Source organism: Centruroides vittatus, unplaced genomic scaffold (genome assembly GCF_030686945.1).
Source record: "Centruroides vittatus isolate TY-2023 unplaced genomic scaffold, ASM3068694v2 scaffold_861, whole genome shotgun sequence".
Lineage (NCBI taxonomy): Eukaryota > Metazoa > Arthropoda > Arachnida > Scorpiones > Buthidae > Centruroides > Centruroides vittatus.
Window position 1 is genome coordinate 4552341 of NW_027122718.1, and position 22055 is coordinate 4574395.

At 32.2% G+C, this 22055-nt stretch overlaps 2 protein-coding genes across 3 annotated transcripts in view; one reads left to right on the forward strand and one right to left on the reverse strand.

Moving 5' to 3' along the window:
* The first annotated feature begins 2484 nt into the window (after positions 1-2484).
* On the forward strand, positions 2485-7449 carry Eno (enolase). The gene is made up of 9 exons (XM_067288406.1): positions 2485-2555; positions 5442-5576; positions 5650-5804; positions 5873-5942; positions 6027-6094; positions 6167-6384; positions 6460-6816; positions 6896-7012; positions 7081-7449. Exons 2-9 carry the CDS (start codon positions 5492-5494, stop codon positions 7310-7312), a joined length of 1302 nt encoding a protein of 433 aa, XP_067144507.1. The 5' UTR covers positions 2485-2555; positions 5442-5491; the 3' UTR covers positions 7313-7449.
* Positions 7432-22055, reverse strand: part of LOC136990051 (condensin complex subunit 1-like) — a 40254-nt gene continuing 25630 nt past the window's right edge. For both annotated transcript variants that reach the window (XM_067288391.1, XM_067288392.1), the window contains 9 exons: positions 21900-22008; positions 21511-21634; positions 21292-21447; positions 21047-21224; positions 20875-20969; positions 20732-20812; positions 13598-13787; positions 13398-13530; positions 7432-7596 (listed from right to left, as the gene is read on the reverse strand). In XM_067288391.1, coding sequence (XP_067144492.1) covers positions 7490-7596; positions 13398-13530; positions 13598-13787; positions 20732-20812; positions 20875-20969; positions 21047-21224; positions 21292-21447; positions 21511-21634; positions 21900-22008 — 1173 coding nt within the window. In that variant the 3' untranslated portion in view covers positions 7432-7489. The remainder of the gene's footprint in view (positions 7597-13397; positions 13531-13597; positions 13788-20731; positions 20813-20874; positions 20970-21046; positions 21225-21291; positions 21448-21510; positions 21635-21899; positions 22009-22055) is intronic.

Sequence of the window (22055 nt, forward strand, 5' to 3'; positions counted from 1 at the left end):
AAACGGGCCCGCTTTACTCCCGATTACCATATAAGCTGTCCATGACTCTGATTGCCATCCCACCGCTTCCACTGTAGATCTGGCTGAACTTATGATTAAAAGGCCCTCTTAGTATCCACAGGACTAAAGAGTCAAAATTCAATTAAATATACTACATATTGAATAAAATATAAATCACCGCGCGGCCATCTAGCCAATGTTCATTTTTGTGCACAATACTTGATCAATGTGAACGGCATCGCATTGTAACGAAATATTTTATTTTTATAATTAATTAAAATATTATATAACTTTATTGGACTGCAATTTGAAAAAATTGTAGACCTATAAATTCCCATTGTCGTCAGTCTGTCTTTCCTTAATCTCGAGAACGGAGTCAGATACATGAAAGACGAGATCATATATAAAAACCTTAGGGACAGAAGGCCCCGATTAACTATACACGCACATCCGGTCCAGACCGGAAGTCACGTTAATTCAATTCAAAAAATTTTCCCTGAACGGAATTACGTAGATGATTGGCATGACCCTGTTATCCGGAAAAGTATGATGTACAGGGACAAGACACTACTAATTTGAGGTAAAGAGTATATATTTTAAATTAAATAAATTAAAAATATGATTAAAAATTGCAGCCCGGCATTGCGACGATATCACAATAAATATTAGCTCTTTAGAGATAGTTAATGACGAAATCTTAGATCTAATACTAAAAAATTTGATATAATTGCATCGGTGTTCAAAGTAAAACAGGTTGATGTCAATAGGTGAATATTCCGAGATTGCTATAAATGAAAGTCATCAAATAGAAATACTGATAATGTAATTTGTTAACTATCAAAGAGAAGGAAACGATAAAGTTGATCTGATATCTTTTGACGTATGAAGATCGGCGATCGTATGACCGAGGAGACTGTTAAAGCAGTTGTAATGCAAGCATGAGCTCCAACCACCCGACAAAATTTCGTGCATGTTATGGTCGGAATATGTCGAACTCCGTTACTTCACCACCCGATTGTCCACTGTAGATCTATTCGAATGCACGAAGCAGCATACAATATTTTCGAAAATTAAATTAAATTCTAATATTATTCACGTGTATGCGCGCAGTATATCTGACAAATAGCTTTTCCAACTTCTGTGAAACATAGGCCTGATATTGATATACTGATAACAATTTTTTATGGCTTATAATGATTATTTCTATGCATAAAAAAATATGCGATGCATCGGATGATTCACTCAACCGTTATTTGATATAAATTCACACAATTAATAATAATACAAAGCAATTTTATATAATTATATTAGGCTATTATTATTATTATTATTTCAACAGGTATGCATTATTAAAATTATTGTATTAAATGATAATACTGCTGTATGAAAGATTCAAGTCACTTTTGGTAAAGACACTGAGGCGTTATGAATTAAATCAGTACTTATTTTTCATTGTAAAAAATGTATTTTATTTTCTCTTCATCACGAAAATTATAAGTTTTGCTCTATTTTGGTACACTCGTTTTGCACAAAAAATGAAATTTTCTGGTGCACAACAAAGCATGTTATATAAGAAGCTGCTATAGAATGGTTGTGCATCTGGTATAGCATTCTGGTGTACAGTGCTTTCTACATCTAGCTGAGCCATATATGCAAAGAGCACGTTCACTTCGTATTGTTTTTGGTATTGCATATACTTTTAACTATGTTGTAATCATAAAGTATGATTACGTGTTATCTCATAGAGCACAACACTACAATCCGTAGCAGTAATTAAAAAACATTTCACCTGTAAAATACGAGATTAATATTCTTAGGTAAATTGCAAATGTTTTTTCACGCTTTTGGCCATGCTTGCTTCGTATTTTTCAGCTTGAAATCCCTTAATTGAGAAGAAAACATTTTCATAGTGTCCCACGATTTATTAAACTCGATTTTAATAAAAATTTGAAATTTTTCGGATGGTATTTCGAAACATCTTAACGTATATTAAAGATAAATTTACCCTTTAATTCGGCTCACTTAAATACTTAAATCTGTCGGATGATATAGAAGAGTACCAATCTTTATCGCTGAATTTTGGAATTAAAAAAAAAAAAAAAAAAATTATACTATTATAAATACCATTTAATAGACATTTCATAAAAAATTTCTTTTGTAATTTAATTTTACTTAAAATAACAGTGTATTTAAATCGTGTTCCGACGTTCAATTACAGTAAACACGTCCGACATTTTAGAGAAGACGGCGATTTAAAAAGCAACCGCGCGCACTGTACTGTACTGTACGTATTTTAATTAAATCACAGAATTCAACAATGTGTATAATTTAAAGCTCATAACTTATAAACACTTTTACATAAAGGGCCTTATAACAAAATTACGCCTAGGGCCTCAGAGGTGCGTAATCGGCCATCGCTATAGGCGCAATACTACTACGGTAAAAAATTCTTTCGTAATCGTTACCTAGACGTCGTACAGATGGCGCGATCGTATTATAAATACCGTGACCTAAGTCGGGTTCTGCGTCCGTGCGTCAGTCATCGTGGTTACTAGGTGAGTTATGTTTGACCGTTTTGTTTGATTATCTTAGCGTTAAAATGTTAAAAAAAAATTTGCGAAAATAACATAAATGCGGTTCCGATTATCGTATAAGTAACATGCGTTGATTTTTCCCTCGAAAATATATTTTTATTAATTAGAAGCCGGCTGACCTTGAATGACCTTGATATATTTCATATATTACAATAAACATGAAGTAAATTTCGAGTGATAAGTAATCTTTTTAAATAAATAATTAAAAATATATACGTCAGTTGGCAAAACCGACTTTTTATCCTGCAAAATGCGGTTGAACATAACCAATCTGTCATAATTTCCATATATGTTTAAGATGAGCAACAAGATTTAAATTAAAGTATATAAAAATTGCACATAATTTAAGTCAATTTAAGTCTCATTAACAAAGTTATATAATAGATAAAAAATTTGCAAATTAAATTAACAAATTTAATTTTAAAAAAATGTTTTAAATACTTCCCAAAAGGAAAATTTTCTTTTTTATTTTACTTAGGAACTTCCCTTTATTTAATATTCATTTTTGTTAAATAGATTTTTAAAATGATCCTTTAATATACTATTTAACATTCAAACAATATCCCATTGGGATTCATCCAGATTTAACCTTCAATGACTTTTAGGTCATTGAAGTCAGGATGCTTAAATTCTCTTTTTTAATGCTTGCGAGTCACCTTTTGTCTCGTCTCCTTTTTTTTTTTTAATGAAAATGCAGTCGTCGCCGGGATGTAATTCCCGAATAAAAGTATTTTTATTCGTTCGACGATCTATACGTTCCGAAGATGTAGCGATCTTCATTTATATTAAGGCGGAGTAAATTTAGAAAATATTTTATCGTGTTATTTCGAGTCTGTTTTGTGCATTTTTAACGGTTATTGTTTCGTAAATTTGATTTTTTAAAAATAATACGATATTTTTTACTTTTAAAAAATTAATAGATGTAAGATATTCTACGAGTCATATATTTTTGTTGGGAAATTGGTGAAAGTTATATAATTAATGATTAATCAATCTTTTGAATATTTTTTTTTTAAGCAATAGCTTTAAATATATAAAATAGATTTTAAATTATTTTACAAGATATTAGATATAAGGTTTTTGTGAAAAAGTTTCCATTACAGACATTCGGATGGTGTTATTTAAGTGAATGTTTAGACTTGTTTCGACATGTTTTGTATTTGATGTCGATTTCAATCAACTCGAATGAAAATTATTGCATTACAACTTGTTACTGTTAATTTAAATAAACTTTGGCTTTATTTTTCAAAAAATGGTGCTGCTATGTGCTCTTTCTATTTAATCGGCGCAAAATTGTAGCAGAAGCAACCGGCACCATTTGTGAAACTTACCGTTAAGGTTCTATAGTTAAAAGTTCGTGTTGAGAGTGATTTCAGAAATTTAAAGCTAGTGATTTTGATCTAAAGCATTCTGGGAGGCTACAGGAGATGAGTTTGGATAATTTGGAAGGCTTTTGTGTAATCAAGTTTGGTTAACCTTTAATCATTTTGTGTTCCAGAGTACCATCATTTGATGCCTACATGCTATGGGAAAAAATATAAAAGGAAGATGGGTTCCATATGAACTGTCTCCAAATATTAGTGCCAGCTGCAGAACACTACACCCAATAATTAAGACATTTGAATGAAAAATTGATGAAAAAGCAATCATATTTTGCAACTAGATGAAATGAGATTATTCTCTTTCATGGTAATGTTAGGCCCCATGTTACCTTGCAATCTGGGAAAACTAATGGAGCTACAATGGGAAGTCCTTTAACACCTGGTGTACTTTCCAAATGTGGTCCCTTTAGACTACCACTTGTTTCTAAAATTGTATCAGCCTGTTTAATAGTTTTTGAAATTCTGAGAAAGTACAATAATGGGTGAATGAATTCTTATGTTCTAAGAGCAGAGACTTTTAACAACCTTTCAAGCAAAAGAAGAATACCATGATAAAAGTGATAATGTTGAAAAATATTTTCAATCAAAATATTTGCTTGTGAGACACTCATAATGAAAGATATCTCTAAAACAATGGAAACTTTTTGCCCACCCCTTATATTTAATATACAGGGTGTCCATAGTCTCTTTACAACTTAAAATTTATTGCAAAGGCAATTGATAAGATATCATAATCAGACTTGTTCTATCGTATTCAATGGTTTTCAAAGTTTTTCTACCTCATTCAATTCACCTCTATATGGGCACCATTAGTCGTACGTCAAGGTCAAAAGGTTAAGGTAGACATCCTGCATTAATTGATCTCTCATGGAAGAAAAATGGACCAAAAATTCAATTGCACATAATGCAATGCGATTAAAAACTTTGAAAACCACTGAGTACAATAGAACAAGTCTGATTAAGATAAATTTATTGCAAAGGCAATTGATAAGTTATAAAGACACCTTTATGGACACCCTGTATAACAACAATTTGAAAATATTGTAGACCTATGAATTTCCACTGTCGTCTCTGACTCTGTCCTTCCTTAATCTCAAGAATGGTGTTAGATGAAAGTCAAGACCAGATATGGAAAGTTTAGGGGCAGTAGGCCCCCGATTAAATATATGAATTTCTGGTCTAGACCAGAAGTCGCACAAATTCAATTCAAAAATTTTCCCCTGAATGGAGTTACATAGATGACTGGCATGACCCTGTTATCAGGAAAATTATGGTTTACAGGGGCAAAACAGTACTAATTTGAGATGGAGAACATACATTTTAAATTAAGTAAATTAGGAATGATTAAAAATTGCATCCTGGCATTATGATGATATCACAATAAATAATTGCTTATATTGTTTAATTTTTTGTCATGTATATTCAAAAATTTGCCTTTTTGCTGAAAATTTTCAAATTCTTTTAGCATTTTCCTTGCTTGTACATCTGTTGTTCCTTTAAATAATTTTAAGAAAAATGCCTATCTCAAAGATTTTTGCAAGACAAATATTTGACAGCAGAGGCAATCCAACTGTAGAGGTAGACTTAACCACTGAAAAAGGTAATGCTGATTTTTTGAAAATTGGGAAATAATTATCCAAAACTGCTAAATTCTAAAACTGTGAATATTAAAGGTTTATTTAGGGCTGCTGTTCCCAGTGGAGCATCTACAGGTATTCATGAAGCATTGGAAATGAGAGATGGAGACAAAAGTGCTTACATGGGTAAAGGTGTGAAAAATGCTGTAAATAATGTAAACAATGTCATTGCTCCTGCTGTAGTAGGAAAGGTACGAAAAGTATGCTTTTATCAATAAATATCACTGTTTTTGAATTCATTATTTTGATTATTTCTTAGCAATTTGATCCAGTAAAACAAACAGAAATTGATGAATTCATGATTGCTCTGGATGGCACAGAGAATAAATGTAAGTTATTTTAGTTAATGGATTTTATTTAAGTGATTTTTTTTTCTTTTTTTATATAAAACTTTATTTTTTTTTATATATTAGCAAAATTAGGAGCAAATGCAATTTTGGGTGTTTCTCTAGCTGTATGCAAAGCAGGAGCTGCTCATAAGGTACTTTTTAATTACTGATATATTTAAAACTAAATAATGCAACATTGCATATAAATAAATACTTTTCTTTAGGGTGTGTCACTATATAAGCACATTGCTGATTTAGCAGGAAATACCAATATTGTGCTTCCTGTACCAGCATTTAATGTTATTAACGGAGGAAGTCATGCCGGGAACAAATTAGCTATGCAGGAATTTATGATCTTGCCTACTGGCGCATCGTCTTTTACTGAGGCCATGAAGATGGGTTCTGAAGTTTATCATCATCTGAAGGGAGTCATAAAAAAGAAGCAAGTTTTTATCTTTTAACATCATCATATTAATATCCTTGTCATTAGAAATAAAAAATAAAATATATATTATAGGTTTGGTTTAGATGCAACTAGTGTAGGAGATGAAGGTGGCTTTGCTCCAAATATTCAAGATAACAAAGAAGGCTTAGAACTGATCAAGGAAGCCATTAATTTAGCTGGATATACTGGAAAAATTGAAATTGGAATGGATGTTGCGGCATCAGAATTTCACAAGAGTGGAAAATATGATCTTGACTTTAAAAATCCAAAATCTGATCCATCAGCTTTCATCACACCTGACCAATTAGGAGATATTTACTTGGATTTCATCAAAAACTATCCCGTAGTCAGTATTGAGGATCCCTTTGACCAAGATGACTGGGATGCATGGACTAAATTAAGTTCTAAGGTTCAAATTCAAATCGTTGGGTAAGTTTTTTTTGAAATTTCAAAAAATTTTTGTAATAAATGATGTGCTTATATTTGACATTTTTTTTTTATGTAACAGTGATGACTTGACTGTAACTAATCCTAAGCGTATTCAGATGGCTGTAGATAAAAAAGCCTGCAATTGTCTGTTGTTGAAAGTAAATCAAATTGGAAGTGTCACTGAATCCATTAAAGCGTAAGTATGTGTTCTCTAAATGAAAAAATTTAGTATATTGTAAACTAAAGTTAAAATTTCCTTAATAGTCATAATTTAGCAAAGTCTAATGGATGGGGCACGATGGTATCACACCGCAGTGGTGAAACTGAAGATTCAACTATTGCAGACTTGGTGGTTGGTCTAGGCACTGGCCAGATAAAAACGGGTGCACCTTGTCGTTCCGAACGTCTTTGCAAATATAACCAAATTCTCCGCATCGAGGAAGAACTAGGATCTGCTGCAAAATATGCAGGCAAGGATTTCCGATGCCCAAAATAAAATTGTTACTAAATGTTCCTAATAGATCACTGTGAAATGTAAAGATACCAAATATTAGTGGATTGTTTCCAAAAATCTAAATATTGTTATTCAAGCACTTGGTTCATGTTAAAATAAAATTATGGTTTAAATGTGAATTTTTATTTAAATCAATTCAAAGTACAAAGAGTTCTTGTTTTAATCACTTTCATCACTGCTAAATGAAAGAACTGGTTTATGAACTTTTTTCTTTCTTGAACTTTTTCTGGTACTTTTGCCACATGTCTTGATCTTGTTTTGAATTCCTGAAAATATATGCAAAAACAAAATTCTGTAAAGTACACACTTTAATTTCAAAAGCATCTTTAAAAACATTCAGAAATAATTATGGGGTATTTCATCACTTTCTTCCTCCAGTTAATATTTGAATTAAAATTAATACATACATGAAATACAGTTGAATAACACTTGTACAGATGAACCATCCTAACAATAATCTAACAAGTAGTGAAAGGATTTGTCATAATTAGTGAAGACCATTCATCTTACCAAGTAAAAGTTTTATCATAATAAGTTGAGAAGCAGTTAAGAGCTCTACTTTTGCAGTTCCAAGTTCTCTAACCCTTAGCCTGCCGTTTGCCACACCCCAGGGCAAAATAGGTGAATCAGGCAAAATAATTATTTTAAAAATTCACCAAAAATTCACCAAAAATTAAATTTTATTCATATTGAAAAATGTGTGATTTTTTTTCATAAACTATATTGATAAATATGTCCTACTTAAAACTAAGTTTGTTTGAAAAATTTATGAGAAAAAAAAATATATGATAACAAATTTTCAAGTTTGAATGTCAGTTATTTTGTCAAAATTAACATTGTCTGGTTACTTCATTCTTATTGTCACTGAGCCAGAATGTTATAAATTGTACAGAACAAGATTCTGATATAACATTATGCATGTACAGTATGTTTATTCGTTGTGAAATTATCGCACATTATATCAAACGTTTGAAATCTGAACTTTATTCTGCTTTCAACTAATATACTTTATTCATTTCATATCAAACAAGATCATATGTTTATTACAAAAATATATGTAACATTTGCTGATATTTTAGATTTAAAAAAATATCAGAACTGAAGGTCATAACTTTAATATGTTAATACATTATAAATATTCTAGTAATATTGCATGAATATGCTAAAAATGAAATAAAAAATAAGAAAAAACCGATAATTAAAATTTTTTAAGTCAACAAAACACCTGGACAAAAATATGTGAAACAGACGATGCTGTCAAGTGCTGACATCTGTTGTCGATAAATTTTATAAAAATCAATTGTTAACAGGGTAACGAACTATCGTTACCCTGGCCAGGAAAGGGTTAAACAACCACTCACCACACCGGGATATAGTTACTGACGTATTTCTGAAACAAACAGGAGGAGTTTGAAAACGTTTGCTTTTGAGTCCTTCGTCAGGTTTTTTAACGATTCCTCAATGGTTTTTCATTTCGGAATATATTCAAACTCTTGTTCGAATTTAAGTTCAAAAATTATTACAACCACGTTGTGCCTGCAGAGAGAGTCGCCCTACTGGGACTCAATGTACAACTAAACCGTGTTTCAATCAACTCTTGCCAGGCCATTGACAAAACCATTTCCTCTCTATTATTTATGCACATAGATGTAAAACTGGATTTAAAAATGTGTGTAGCCTCCAACCATCTGAGGTGTTGTGTGGGGGCACAGCGAGGATGAGTTTGGCCCAGTTAAAGTCCACTACGATGTCCAGATCTGTTGCATACGTAGAGAGGGCCATGGTGGTTCTCGCATGACATATATCGGTCCGATGTTCTTGTAATCTGATTTCCATGGAATGCTTAGTTGACCCTATGTATACCAGGTCTTTATTGCATCTGTTGTCCCATACAGAGACACTATATATGCTGGGGAGTCTGTTTGGATTTGGAGGATCCTTCCCATTACGTAGCATGTCAAAAATAATCGGGCACCTCCTGTAAGCAAGACACGCTCGGCTTTTCCTGGAAAAGGCTATGCATACCCTTCTCACTCTCCACTCGGAGGGCTACCATAACGCAATTGAAAGAGGTCACTTCCCCCAGTACATCACGGGGTATGTTCATAAAGTCAAACGAGTTAAATGCGTTAGTAACAAATCATTCAAAAAGTAGTAGTCTCACTCAGTGTGCATGCTTTGCGGTGATGACATTTCGAATAAAACTCTAATGAAGCTCACGAAGGAAAGAGTTAGTTTACTTCATTAAGAAAATGGCACCCGACGATATCAATGTTTGTAAATCTACTCGAGTGTTTACATTGTGAATTAAAAGGTGAAATAACTGTCCACCTGAAGCAATTAAGTAAAATATTTTGGATAAGGCTGCACTAGCAACATTCATATCTTCTATTTTAAAAATAGCCACTTAGACTTTTCAAACGATTCATTTATAACTAACAAAATAATGATGTCAATCTCGTGTAACTCTTTCAACTTTACGAACATACCCAGTGTTGAACTTTTAAGTCTCTCTACCCAGCTGTTGAGCTCCCTCCTTCCTTTTGTGCACTCTGGTACTGTACATCCTATTTCACATTGTCGAGGATGAATCATTACACCACCTCATGCTGGAGATGGCACACTTAATTTGTTATAATTCGGTTTTCCAGTTCAACAGTGACATCTACATTCAAGGAAAAGGTGTCCCCATGGGTAGTCCTGTATCAGGGGACCTTTGCAAAATAGTAGAATGATAGTTGGAGAACAAGGTCCTTCCTCAGTTCCTCCCAACATCCTGTTATATAGGAGGTATATTGATGGCATCATTATTTTCTGGAAGACAGTACAGTAATACCTTGACTTACGTGAACCTGGAGTTATCTGATTTTTAAATCTCGTCGATTCGTCTTTTGTTTGAGCGCCACGCAACTCTTGATTACTCACTCCCCCCACACTATTTTTCTACTTACACATTCGGATGTGTCGTGCAGAATCGACGCATAGCTACAATTTATTTTGTGTTATTTATTTCATCTACGGAGACTTGAGAGACTCTACTAGGTCATCCAAATGAAGTAGAACTGATTCTTCTGCATCAAACAAAAAAAGAAAACTTAATCTTTGGAATGTAAAGTTTAACATTATTAAATTTTAGAAAATATAGACTCCAATGCAGAGCACATTTCTTCTACAAAACGAGAAATAAAAAATTTATTAGCATGCTACAAGGAAATTTTGCGGGAGAAAAAAATCCTTGATCTGTCAGACGAATTTGTTACATTTTATGAAGCCTTCTACATCAAAATAACTTCGGTTTACGATTTTAATAATATAATTAGATAATACATATGTATAACAAAGATTTTCAAAATTATTGTTTTCTTTAGTCTCCGGCCCCAATTAAAAATAATTTGTATGCATTTATATGCGAAATTATACCCTGACTTACGCAAATTCGACTTATGTGGTTATTGCTCTGTCCCACCTATCGTGTAAGTTTGGGGTATTACTGTATTGACAAATGCCATCAGATCCAGAACTATCAATAATAATCCCCATGGGTTGATCCTGGAAGTAGAACAATCTAGATTCCTCAGAGGTGCACTTCTTGGACTTAAATATTAGAGTGGAGGGGTCTGGTATCCACACCTCAATTTATCATAAACCAATCCATGTTGTCATACATACCGGTGGGATTGTGTGATCCTTTTTCGTACAAGATTGCAGCGTACAAGGCATTAATCAGAAGAACCTTTATACGTTCTTCCAATCCCCAGGCTCTTGATGCCAAATTAGCATTTATAGAGTACATAGCCATAGCACACACGGTTATCGCAACATTATCAGCAAATGCACTCAGGACACACTGAGTGATAACCAACCTGACAACGTAGAATGGGTCCCTATCACCTTTAACCCATACTTAAGGTCTCGACGCACCGAAATTGCCAGGAAATGCCAAGTGAGTCTCGCTTACAGAAAGTGCCCAACTATTTTTGACATGCTAAGTAATGGGAAGGACCCTCCCAACCCAAACAGACTCCCCAGCGTATATAGCAGGGGTGGGCAAGCAAGAGCTCAGTGGGAGCCGAAATGTAGGTTTTGCAAAATGCATGGGAGCTGCAGTTCTGTACCGCAATTTTATTATATAATATAAATGTAATGTAAAACAAATATTGAATTTTTCAATAAACATATTTTCACAAAATTGTGGAAATAAAATAGTAAATTTCTGCTTTTTATTATTATTTTAACACTTTCAGCAAGAACCGCATTTGCCCATGTCTGGTATATAGCGTCCCCATAAGGGACAACAGATGCAATAGAGACCTGGTATACATAGGGTCAACTAAATGCTCCATGGGAATCAGATTACAAGAACATCAGGCCAATATATGTAATGTGAGAACCACACCATTGCCTCTCTACATATGCAACAGATCCAGACATTGTAGCGGACTTTAACTGGGCCAAACTCATCCTTGCTGCACTGCCGCAGAACACCTCAGATGGTTGGAGATTATGCACATTTTTAAATCCAGTTTTACATCTTTGTGCATAAATAATAAAGAGGAAATGGTTTTGTCAATGGCCTGGCAAGTTGATTGACAACATGGTTTAGCCATATGTTGAGTCCCAGTAGGGTGACTCTCTGCGCAGGCATGACGTGGTGTAATAATTTTCGAACTTATATAAAAACTCTTGTTTAAATTTTATTCCAAAACAAAAAACCATTGAGGAATCGTTAAAAAACCTGATGAAAGACTCAGAAGGAGTTTGATAACGTTTGTTTTTGTTTGGTTTCATCATCTACACACCGTAATTGGTTCAGAATATGTCAGCTCTCAAACTTTTTCTTGACTTCTTCCATAAATGTTCCTAGCCAGATAGTAGAATTAATGGCTCTTTAAAATATAAACCAAGAGTCCATTGGTATGAGTATAATACAGGAATTGATGCTTTTTGATCAGGAAATTTTTCACTACTCTCATATCTCTCTATACTTCTGGAATTGCAACTAAAAGAATCTGATTTCCAGGTATAAACCTGACTAACAGACATTCTGAAAAAGTTGAATATTTTCCATAACAGTAGATAGCCAATTTGTAGCTTTACAGTCCATTCCAAAAAAGTTATTTGACTACTTTAAATGCAATTTTACAATAGTATTATTTCTCCTTTCTTTTATTAACTAAAACTTTGATCCTGTTGTTCATTATGCATTTTCTTATTCATGTAAGTCATGTAACTTGTATAACTTGCTCTGTATTGTGCGCTGGCCTCACCTTAATTTATTCTGAAATTCAGAGTTTGAAAATTAAAAGGTATCTATGCAGTAAAGAGCTTTCATAATTTTGAATTTCTTAATGTCTCAATTTATTAGTTATTTTACTAGTGTGGGATTCTCTCTATTGATGTGTGTTCTTGTGATTTTTTCTCTTTTATTTACATTATCAGCTGCTTTATTTTTACAATACTCTAAAATAAGATGCATGTCAAAGCAGATTAATAAGTTTAAATATATGAAAATTAAGAGAAATCTGTAGTTTTGGCAATATCCTTCATAACTGCATAGTTAGATATCTCTTAATTGCAATTTTTATGTTAGGTCTGAGGATGGCCTACAAATTAGGCTGAAAATGTTAAGTTTTAATAAAAAATACATCCTAATTACAATAAAACATATTCTTTTTAATAACAAATACTTCTATCAATACATAAAATACAGAAATTCCATAGCAGTTGTTATATATCATTATGTAAAACATTTTATTTCTGTAAATTTGTTTGAATTATCTAAATACACACACACACACAGAGATTTTTCAACTTTTTCCTAACTTTGATTCATAATTTCATAAATTAAAGCATGAAATAATAATTTATTATTAATTTAGGAATTTCATATTTCCAGAAAAACAGACAGTAATGCATTTGACTAATAGACATTCTGAAAAAGTTGAATATTTTCTGTTACTGTAAATAACTTTAGAGTGAACTGTAAATGTTGTCAATGTTACAAATTGATAACTATTTCTAAATATTTCTAATAAGATTAATAATGTATGAATAAATAAGATCTTACTTGAACCAGGTGTCTTTGCTGGAGTCTTAAAACTAAGAGATTTAGCAACAGAGTCTTCATTGTACACAGCTGCTTCTTGTCCATCATTTTTATGCATAATCTCAATTTGTTGTTCTAATTCTTCAATTATAGTCTAGTATATTCATTATAGAAGTTAATAATTTTAATTCCTATGTATTAAATGAGATAAAAATACTTACTTTTGCTTTTCCTTTTAAATTAGGTATCTTTCTTGCTCCATTATAAATTGATGTCATATATTCATAAACAATGTCATCAGCAAGTTTTTCACCCAAGCAACCAAGATTTTCTTGAAGTTTTAGTAAACTTCGTTCATTATACGTTAGGAGACTTAAACAAAATGCCAAGTTTCTCCATTGTACTTCATTTCTAAAAAAAATTTCAAATTATAATCTAATTATAAATATTTATATTACACAAGAATATATTAATTACCTAAATATTCATAATATATAAATTTAAGCATATACAGTAATTTCAAATATTCAAATTCTATATAGTGTAACAGATATTAAAGTATTTTCTAACTGTTATAACTTCAAAACTCTTAATCAACTTCTCAATAAGAGATTCATTTTCTATTCAAATTTCTGCATCATTTAATATAAAATAATAATTTATTTTACTTTAGATAGCAGAGAGATTTTCTTTTTTCAAAATCCTTTTCTAAGATTCTGTTTAAAGTGCATTCTAAAACTGTCTTTCAGTGTTAACAGTTTCTAAACTAATAAAAATAACAGAGTTATTAAAACAAATCATACATTCATCATAAGTACTTTCAATAACATTAAAATTATCATCTTCAAGCATTTACAATAGAAGGAGGGCATAAAAACATTAATGTTCTGATTCTATTACATATAACATATATAAGGTGTCCACTTAAACATCATCTATCCAGTGCAAAAGAGATGTTTCTAACATTGCACACAAGTGTATGCATGTTATTCCAGAACTAAAATAACAGAAAGGAATCAATTTAAAACAATTTAGCATAACACGCAAGTAATTTCTGACTGTAAGAGATAAAGATAACATTGCAGGAATTGATACAAAAAAACTGACTTTTACTTTGTTAGCGAATATATTCAAAACAACCTCCTTCAACAGCAATACAAAGATGTAGACAGTTGAATATGGTGTTACAGATGGCACATAGCATTCCTGGTTTCACCATTTCACAGGCCTCTTGTATGTCTTTCCAGTTTGCAAACATCACATGCTGCTGCTGGGTAGCAGGTACACATCATATACCAATGCTTTTAGGTGATTTCGTAGGAAAAAATCCAGAGAGATCAAGTCTGGAAAATTTGGTGGCCATAGAACAGAGTCGTGTTGTCCTATCCTAGTTGCCAACTACTCTGAGTCATTTATGCATATCTGTCTGGAAATGAACTGGCATGTCATTGTGCAGTACAAAAGCTACTGTAATTGCACCAATGACATGCTATCAAGTCATTTGTCCACTGTTGTGTTTAGGACGTTCAGATATCAGTTACTATTCAGGTGCCATCAATGAATATGGGACCAAAATGCTACTTGCCCCAATTCCATACCAGACAATTAGGGTAAAACACACAAGGAAACTGTTGGAGTGTCTTTTAATAAATATTAATAACATTTAGTTAATAGTTAAGTTATAGTTAAGTATACAAACTCTATATTAAATTTGTAATATTCACTAAAAGTGTTAATCAGAGTTAATAGTAATCAAATGTCGTACTAGTTTATATTAGTTTAACACAAATATGCAAATTTTTAGAAGTGAAAGGGTTGCGGAGGAAGACAACAATATTACATTTACAGCAGGGATGGCCAACCTTTTTGAGAAGAGTGCCACTATCTGAAAAAAAGAAAATTATGCATGCCATTTCCAACTTTTCCAACATAGTAAAAAATATAAAAAGGTGAAAAAATGTTACTTATAGGCTGATTATGGGAGTTTTACACAAATAGCACATTTTTTTTTTCATGTAAGTCTGAGTAGTGGAGATTTAAAAAATAATATAATAAATAAAACAAAAGTACAAACTTAGGTTTTATTGTTAATAAACATTTTTAAAGGTTCAGTCAGTTAGGTTATGTATAAAATAAAAATGAATAACTTGAAACATTTAATTCTAAATAATTATTAAACAGCCAGTACTTAATTAATATGGCTTTTGAATTTTTAGTTTTTTTACCGAGTCATCTGTATTAAGATTAGTTCTTGAAAATGCTAACAAAATTAGGTGTTTTAGGTGCATATCAGTTAATCTTGAACGATATTTTGATTTTATTATGTTCATAATAGAAAACATTTGTTCACAAACATATGTTGATCCAAACCTACAACAATATCTGACAGCCAAATTGTGTAAATTTGGAAAATTTACACAATTTGGCTGTCAGATATTGTTGGTACAAATTTCCAAAATTCAATATAATTTGGATCACTTGCAGTTGAAATAAGTTCCTTATATTTGCTTTTCAATGGAGTATGGTGCTGTAGGTCAATAATTTCGATTTGGATTTCAGGTAGGTAACAATTAATGTCTTGCAGAGAAATTGAAAAAGAATTTGTGAAAAGATCAGCATTTTTTTTTTATTTTCTTGAAAATCATCAAACCTAGCACTGAATGAATCCTGCAAAATGGATATTAAATTTTTAAATCTATCATAGTTCGGAGCATTATTGACTTTGGTAGCTAGTTCCTGCATTAATGTGAAATGTGTTAATCTTTTTTCTCCAAAATCGAGACAAAAAAGCAAAAGTTTGTTCACAAAAGAAGATATATGACCAACTAGGGTAGGAAAAATACAATCTTTTCCCTCTAATTTTAAATTTAAATTATTTAAATGTGTCATAATATCAGTGAGAAAAGCTAAATCCCATAGCCAATCTTCATTCTTGAGTAGCAAGCACTCACTGGGCAGTTCATTGTTTTCTTCCAGATATTTTAAAGCATACTCCCTCAAATTCCAAAATCTTGCGAGTGCACTTCCTTTGGAAAGCCAGCACACACTACAATGAAGGAGTAACTCACCATTCTCTTCCATTTCTTCCAGAAAAAGCTCGCAAAATCATCGTCAATTCAGAGCTCGAGCTCGTATTTTGTTGATACAGGGCGCTACAGGGTCAACAACAGAAGACAGGTTTAAGTTCTTGTCACAAAGAGCTTGATGGATAATACAATGATACTTAAAAACTTTTCTTCCCAAATAATTTTCAAGCAATGTAACAAAACCTTTTATCCTGCCAACCACGCAAGGCACTCCATCTGTGCAAACACTATCTAATTTTGTCCACTCTACTTTGTTAACTTCAATTACATTTTTAAGTTCTTTAAAAATGTCCTCACCTGTAGTTAAAACTAGTTGGCGCAAATCAAGAAGTTCCTCCACAATATCAAAATTATCATTTGTTTAACGCACAAATATGCTTAACTGCACATTGTCTGTGTTGTCACAGCTTTCATCCAAAGTTAATGAAAAGTAATTGCAATTTTGTAGTCCAGAGACAATTTGTGTGCCAACATCCTGGCCCATGTCATCTATACGCCGCATGACAGTATTTCTAGACAAAGCTATTTTATCAATCATATTTTTGACATTTATATCACCGACATTTTGGGCAAATATTAAAAGGCTATTTTTTTTATTATCTCCTCTCCATCAGAATAAGGTTTATTCTTGTGGGCTAACAACAATGCTGCTTTCCAGTGCTGTTGTATTCAGTAGTGTATGTGAGGGATGCGACAATGAGGGCACCCCTCAACAGTGATAAAGGGAATGAGTGGTCACGCAACTAGGGTCATTGGACCGTTGTCCTGCCATGGTTATACCGATGTCTCGCCATTAACCATGTACCTGTTTCCGAACAAACAACAAAGTTCATAAGAAGCCTTTGCCATAGTTTCCATTTTGTCATTTCTCTTCTGGAAAAGGATTGTTGGCCAGCTAAAGATTTCTTTTTTTTTATTGATAAATTCCGTTTGCAAGTGTGATGTGACAGGATATTTGCTGTTGAAATCACTATGCAGTTGTTTGAAATGTCAGTCCAGGTTAAATTTTTTCGGCATTGCTATACAAATTCCACATATCAAACAAACAGGCTTGGAAGTATTTTGAAGCATAAACAAAAATGTTCTTCCCAGACAGTTTTAAAATCACAGATTGCAATATCCTCTTCATATTTTCTTTTTGATGTTGAAGGTTTACTCATGGACATAGTGAAAATAAAATTTTTGAAACAATGACGCTCGACACCAAACTTTAAAAACAGTTAAAAAAAAGATTAATGTCTTGCTCCTCAGTTTAAAATCAACTGAGCCAGACAGCCAGAGTGTTGCACTCGCTTGAGAACAGACCAGCGCTGCCAGATGTTTTTAGTGTTTGTAGCCAAAAATTTTATAAAAAGTAGCCAATGTGCCAAATGATGTTTTTTATGTCAAACTAAAACAAGAGTAGCCAAATTTGGCAACACTGAAACAGACAACCATAGCAAGACACAATGCCACCATTTATAGCACCGACATTTTGGGCAAATATTAAAAGGCTATTTTTTTTATTATCTCCTCTCCATCAGAATAAGGTTTATTCTTGTGGGCTAACAACAATGCTGCTTTCCAGTGCTGTTGTATTCAGTAGTGTATGTGAGGGATGCGACAATGAGGGCACCCCTCAACAGTGATAAAGAGAATGAGTGGTCACGCAACTAGGGTCATTGGACCGTTGTCCTGCCATGGTTATACCGATGTCTCGCCATTAACCATGTACCTGTTTCCGAACAAACAATAAAGTGTATTGTTCATAGTCTCAACCTTTCTGTGTTATTGCGCATAGTCACAACAGCGTATGAGTATGGTTTTTATGGACTTTGACAAAGTTCCTGAAGATAACATTATTATTTTTTCAAATTTTTAAATTTTTCAATAAGTCTTCACATGCCACTGTTAAAACTCCACCGTGTCACACTGTGGCATGCATGCCATGGGTTGGCCATCCATGATTTACATAGGAGAATAAGGAATAAACTCAAATAAATGTTATGTGAAAGATTAGATTGCGGCAGTTGGCAACATGGTGTTTGACCACCGTCCCCAACCTACATGACGTCAGACCGTGGCTAACTCCACTTTTTAGGTGGATGTGCTTCTGTCTAGTTGCTCATCTCACTGCACACTCCGACCACTGTTTCCATGGTCGATGTAATTGTAACTCTTGTATATATTTCTGTAAAATAAAGTTGTGACGACGACTATTGGACGCCATCACCTGTCCTGGAATCATTCGACACGATAACACTATTCGTAGATATAATCGGATTGATTGACATAACCGATTTCCTTCTCAAGAGGTATGCCAGTGTTTTTCAACCTTTTTCATTGAGTGGCACCCGATTGAAAAATAAAAAATCGTGGTACCCTTGACCGGCGGAAAATCTAGAATCTGAAAAAGGGGGGCTTTAATTGGGGGCAGATGAATCTTTTGCAAAAATGAATATTATGTGCAATGATGGGGTGGGGTCTGGGGAGGAGACTTCTTCTCCGGGAAGAAAAATTTTAAAAATTGGCAGTTTTAAGTAGCATTTTAATGCAAAAATAGTGTTTCTACATGTTCAAAATCAAAATTTAAGTCCATTGAATTTTGTCGAAATACTGACAATGAGTTATCTTGAACTACACTTAAGTAAATTTCCAAGAAAATGCCTAAAGGTGTTAAACTTTGCGACACCCCAATCGTGGCGCTATGGCACCCCGGTTGAAAAACACTGAGCCATGCCTTAGTGGCCTCCTCACTGGTGAGCTAAACGTGACCTCCACAACTTAGTAAACTGGACTAGATGGTCCCAGCGACACTGACCATTTCAAAAACCCAAATCCCAGACTTCATCGACAGGAATCCAGGTAGGCCTCCTTTTTTCTCTCCAAGCTGGTCAAGCAGCCAAACTAACTGTTAGTTCAGCTGCTTGACTGGTGTGGAGAGACCGGGTTTTGAAATGGTTAGCGTCGCTGGGATCACCTAGTCCAGATTACTATGTTGTGGAGGTCACGTCCAGCTCACCAGTGAGGAGGCCACTAAGGCGTACCTCTTGAGAAGGAAATCGGTTATGTCAATCAATCCGATTACATCTATGAATAGTGTTGTCATCGTGTCAAATGAATGATTCCAGGACAGACGATGGTGTTCAATGGTCGCTGTCACAACTTTATTTTACAGAACTATATACAAGAGTTACAATTACATTGACTGTGGAAACAGTGGTTGGAGTGCACAGTGAGGTGAGCAACTAGACAAAAGCATATCCACCTAAAAAGTGGAGTTAGCCACAGTCTGACGTCACATAGGTTGGGGACGGTGGTCAAACACCATGTTGCCAACTGCCGCAATCTAATCTTTCACATAACATTTATTTGAGTTTATTCCTTATTCTACTCTGTAAATGTAATATTGTTGTCTTCCTCTGCGACCTTTCACTTCTAAAAATTTGCATATTTGTGTTAAACTAATATAAAATAGTATGACATTTGATTGCTATTGACTCTGATTAACACTTTTAGTGAATATTACAAATTTAATATAGAGTTTGTATATTTTTAACATAATTATTAACTAAATGTCATTAATATTTATTAAAAGACACTCAGACAATTCCCTTGTTAGTGTATGTCATATGCATTGTGGAGCAAGCTGTCCAGTGGTACACATTTTGACAGCTATACAATCTATTCTCAGAAAATAGTGCCTCATCAGTCCATAAAATATGCTGAACAAGTTGTGATTCATTATACTATAAATTTAACATCATGTTGAATGAATCAAATCACTGTGTGTCCTCTGCATGTTGCAGAGGAATGAATGCATATCACGGTGATATAATATCCAGTGTTTTCATGTTTGCTGCAATCAACAACCTAACCTAATCAATGCTGGAAAGATTTATCCCTAGTTAGATGTTTAAAGTAGACACTTTTATCAACTTCATTTCTTGATTGAATAATTAGCTCTTACCATGTTGGTCATTGGTTATGTTGTAAAAAAAAATCTATGCATGACAAGAACACAAGGCATGAAACCATGTTGTTATATCTTTGATAGATTTTTTTTATATAATTAATATAAAATTTAGTTTAATTACAAGAAGTGATAATTAATGTTAATTAAATTTATTAATCTCATTTCATTTTATCTCTCAATACAATTTCATAATTTTTATAACTTAATATTTCTTTTAATAAAAACAAGATTTTAAGTGCAAAATTTATATAAAACTGAAATAAAAATAAGCTATTAATGTTTCAAATAATACATAATAACTTAGAGTTAATTACCTTGTTGTTCTAAATCTATAGCATAACTTTTCAACAAGAGCCTCTACATGTTTTTCCTTTTCAATGAATTGAAATAGATATCTGAAAATTATAATATATTTTAACTTCTTGAAGAAAACATTTAATAATATTAACCATCATACTTTGTAACATCTTGAAAAAATTCTTGTGTGGTTCCAACTTCTGGATCAGATAAGTGACTGATAATATCAGAAAGTATATTATAAATTGCATTTCCCTTTTGAAAAAAAATTAAAAAATTGTCATAATTTAAGAAAAATCAGAATTCTAACTTAATTATGCAATTTGGATTACTTTTTTGGATAATTCTTGAAAAAATACTTTTGTTAATTGTACAATGCAATCTTCTTTATCTACTAGACACAAAGCAACATCACTAATTTGTTGCTTTACTTTAATAATATCATGCAATATTAAATGACTTAATATAATAAGTGCTTTCTTTTTGACATCTGTGGATGAATCATGCAATCTATAAAATAAAAATTTAATTTTTAATTTTTTAAATAATTTTTAAATAATTTAAAATTTTGATATACCTATTATAAATATGAGTTGTCCAAGGTTCTATTATATTAGGAAAACGAACAGCAAGATCTCCAAAAGCAATAACTGTATTTCCACGAACAACTGGGTTTGTTGATTTTTCCATTAAAGTTACCAGTAATTGCAAATTAGAATCACAAAATGAAGAACTATAATAAAAATTTTTATTATGTCATCTTAAACAATAATTTATAGAAATAAATCTTCTTTACCTTATCATCATAAATTTTCCAAGAGTTATTGCACAAGTTGCTTGAAGATGATTATCTAAATATTTATTTGGAGTTTTGCATATTTCAATTACTAAAGGATATATTATTCCAAACAAATTTTCCTCTAAAATAATAAAAATAATTTTATAAATATAAATTTCTTTTATAAATATTTTTTTTTGTGGTTTTTCTCAAATTAAAATTGAAATAACTTAATAATAAACATAAACATTCAAAAATAATAGTAAGACATATAATACAAAGACTAATAATAACAAAATTAAGGTTTATAATAATAAATTAAAAATTTAAAATTAATTTTGTTTAGTTTTGTAAACACTAAAATAAATAACTATCAGATTGTTATAATTTATTTAAAGAATATTTACCACTAAAAATATTTGCTTCAAATGTTTTTCTAAAATATTCTATTTCTGTTTCATCAACCAATTCTATCATTCCCACATCTTCATCTGGAATTGAACTATTCATATTATCCTGAAAATAAATTATAACAGTTTAGAAAAAAATAACTCATCAAAGAA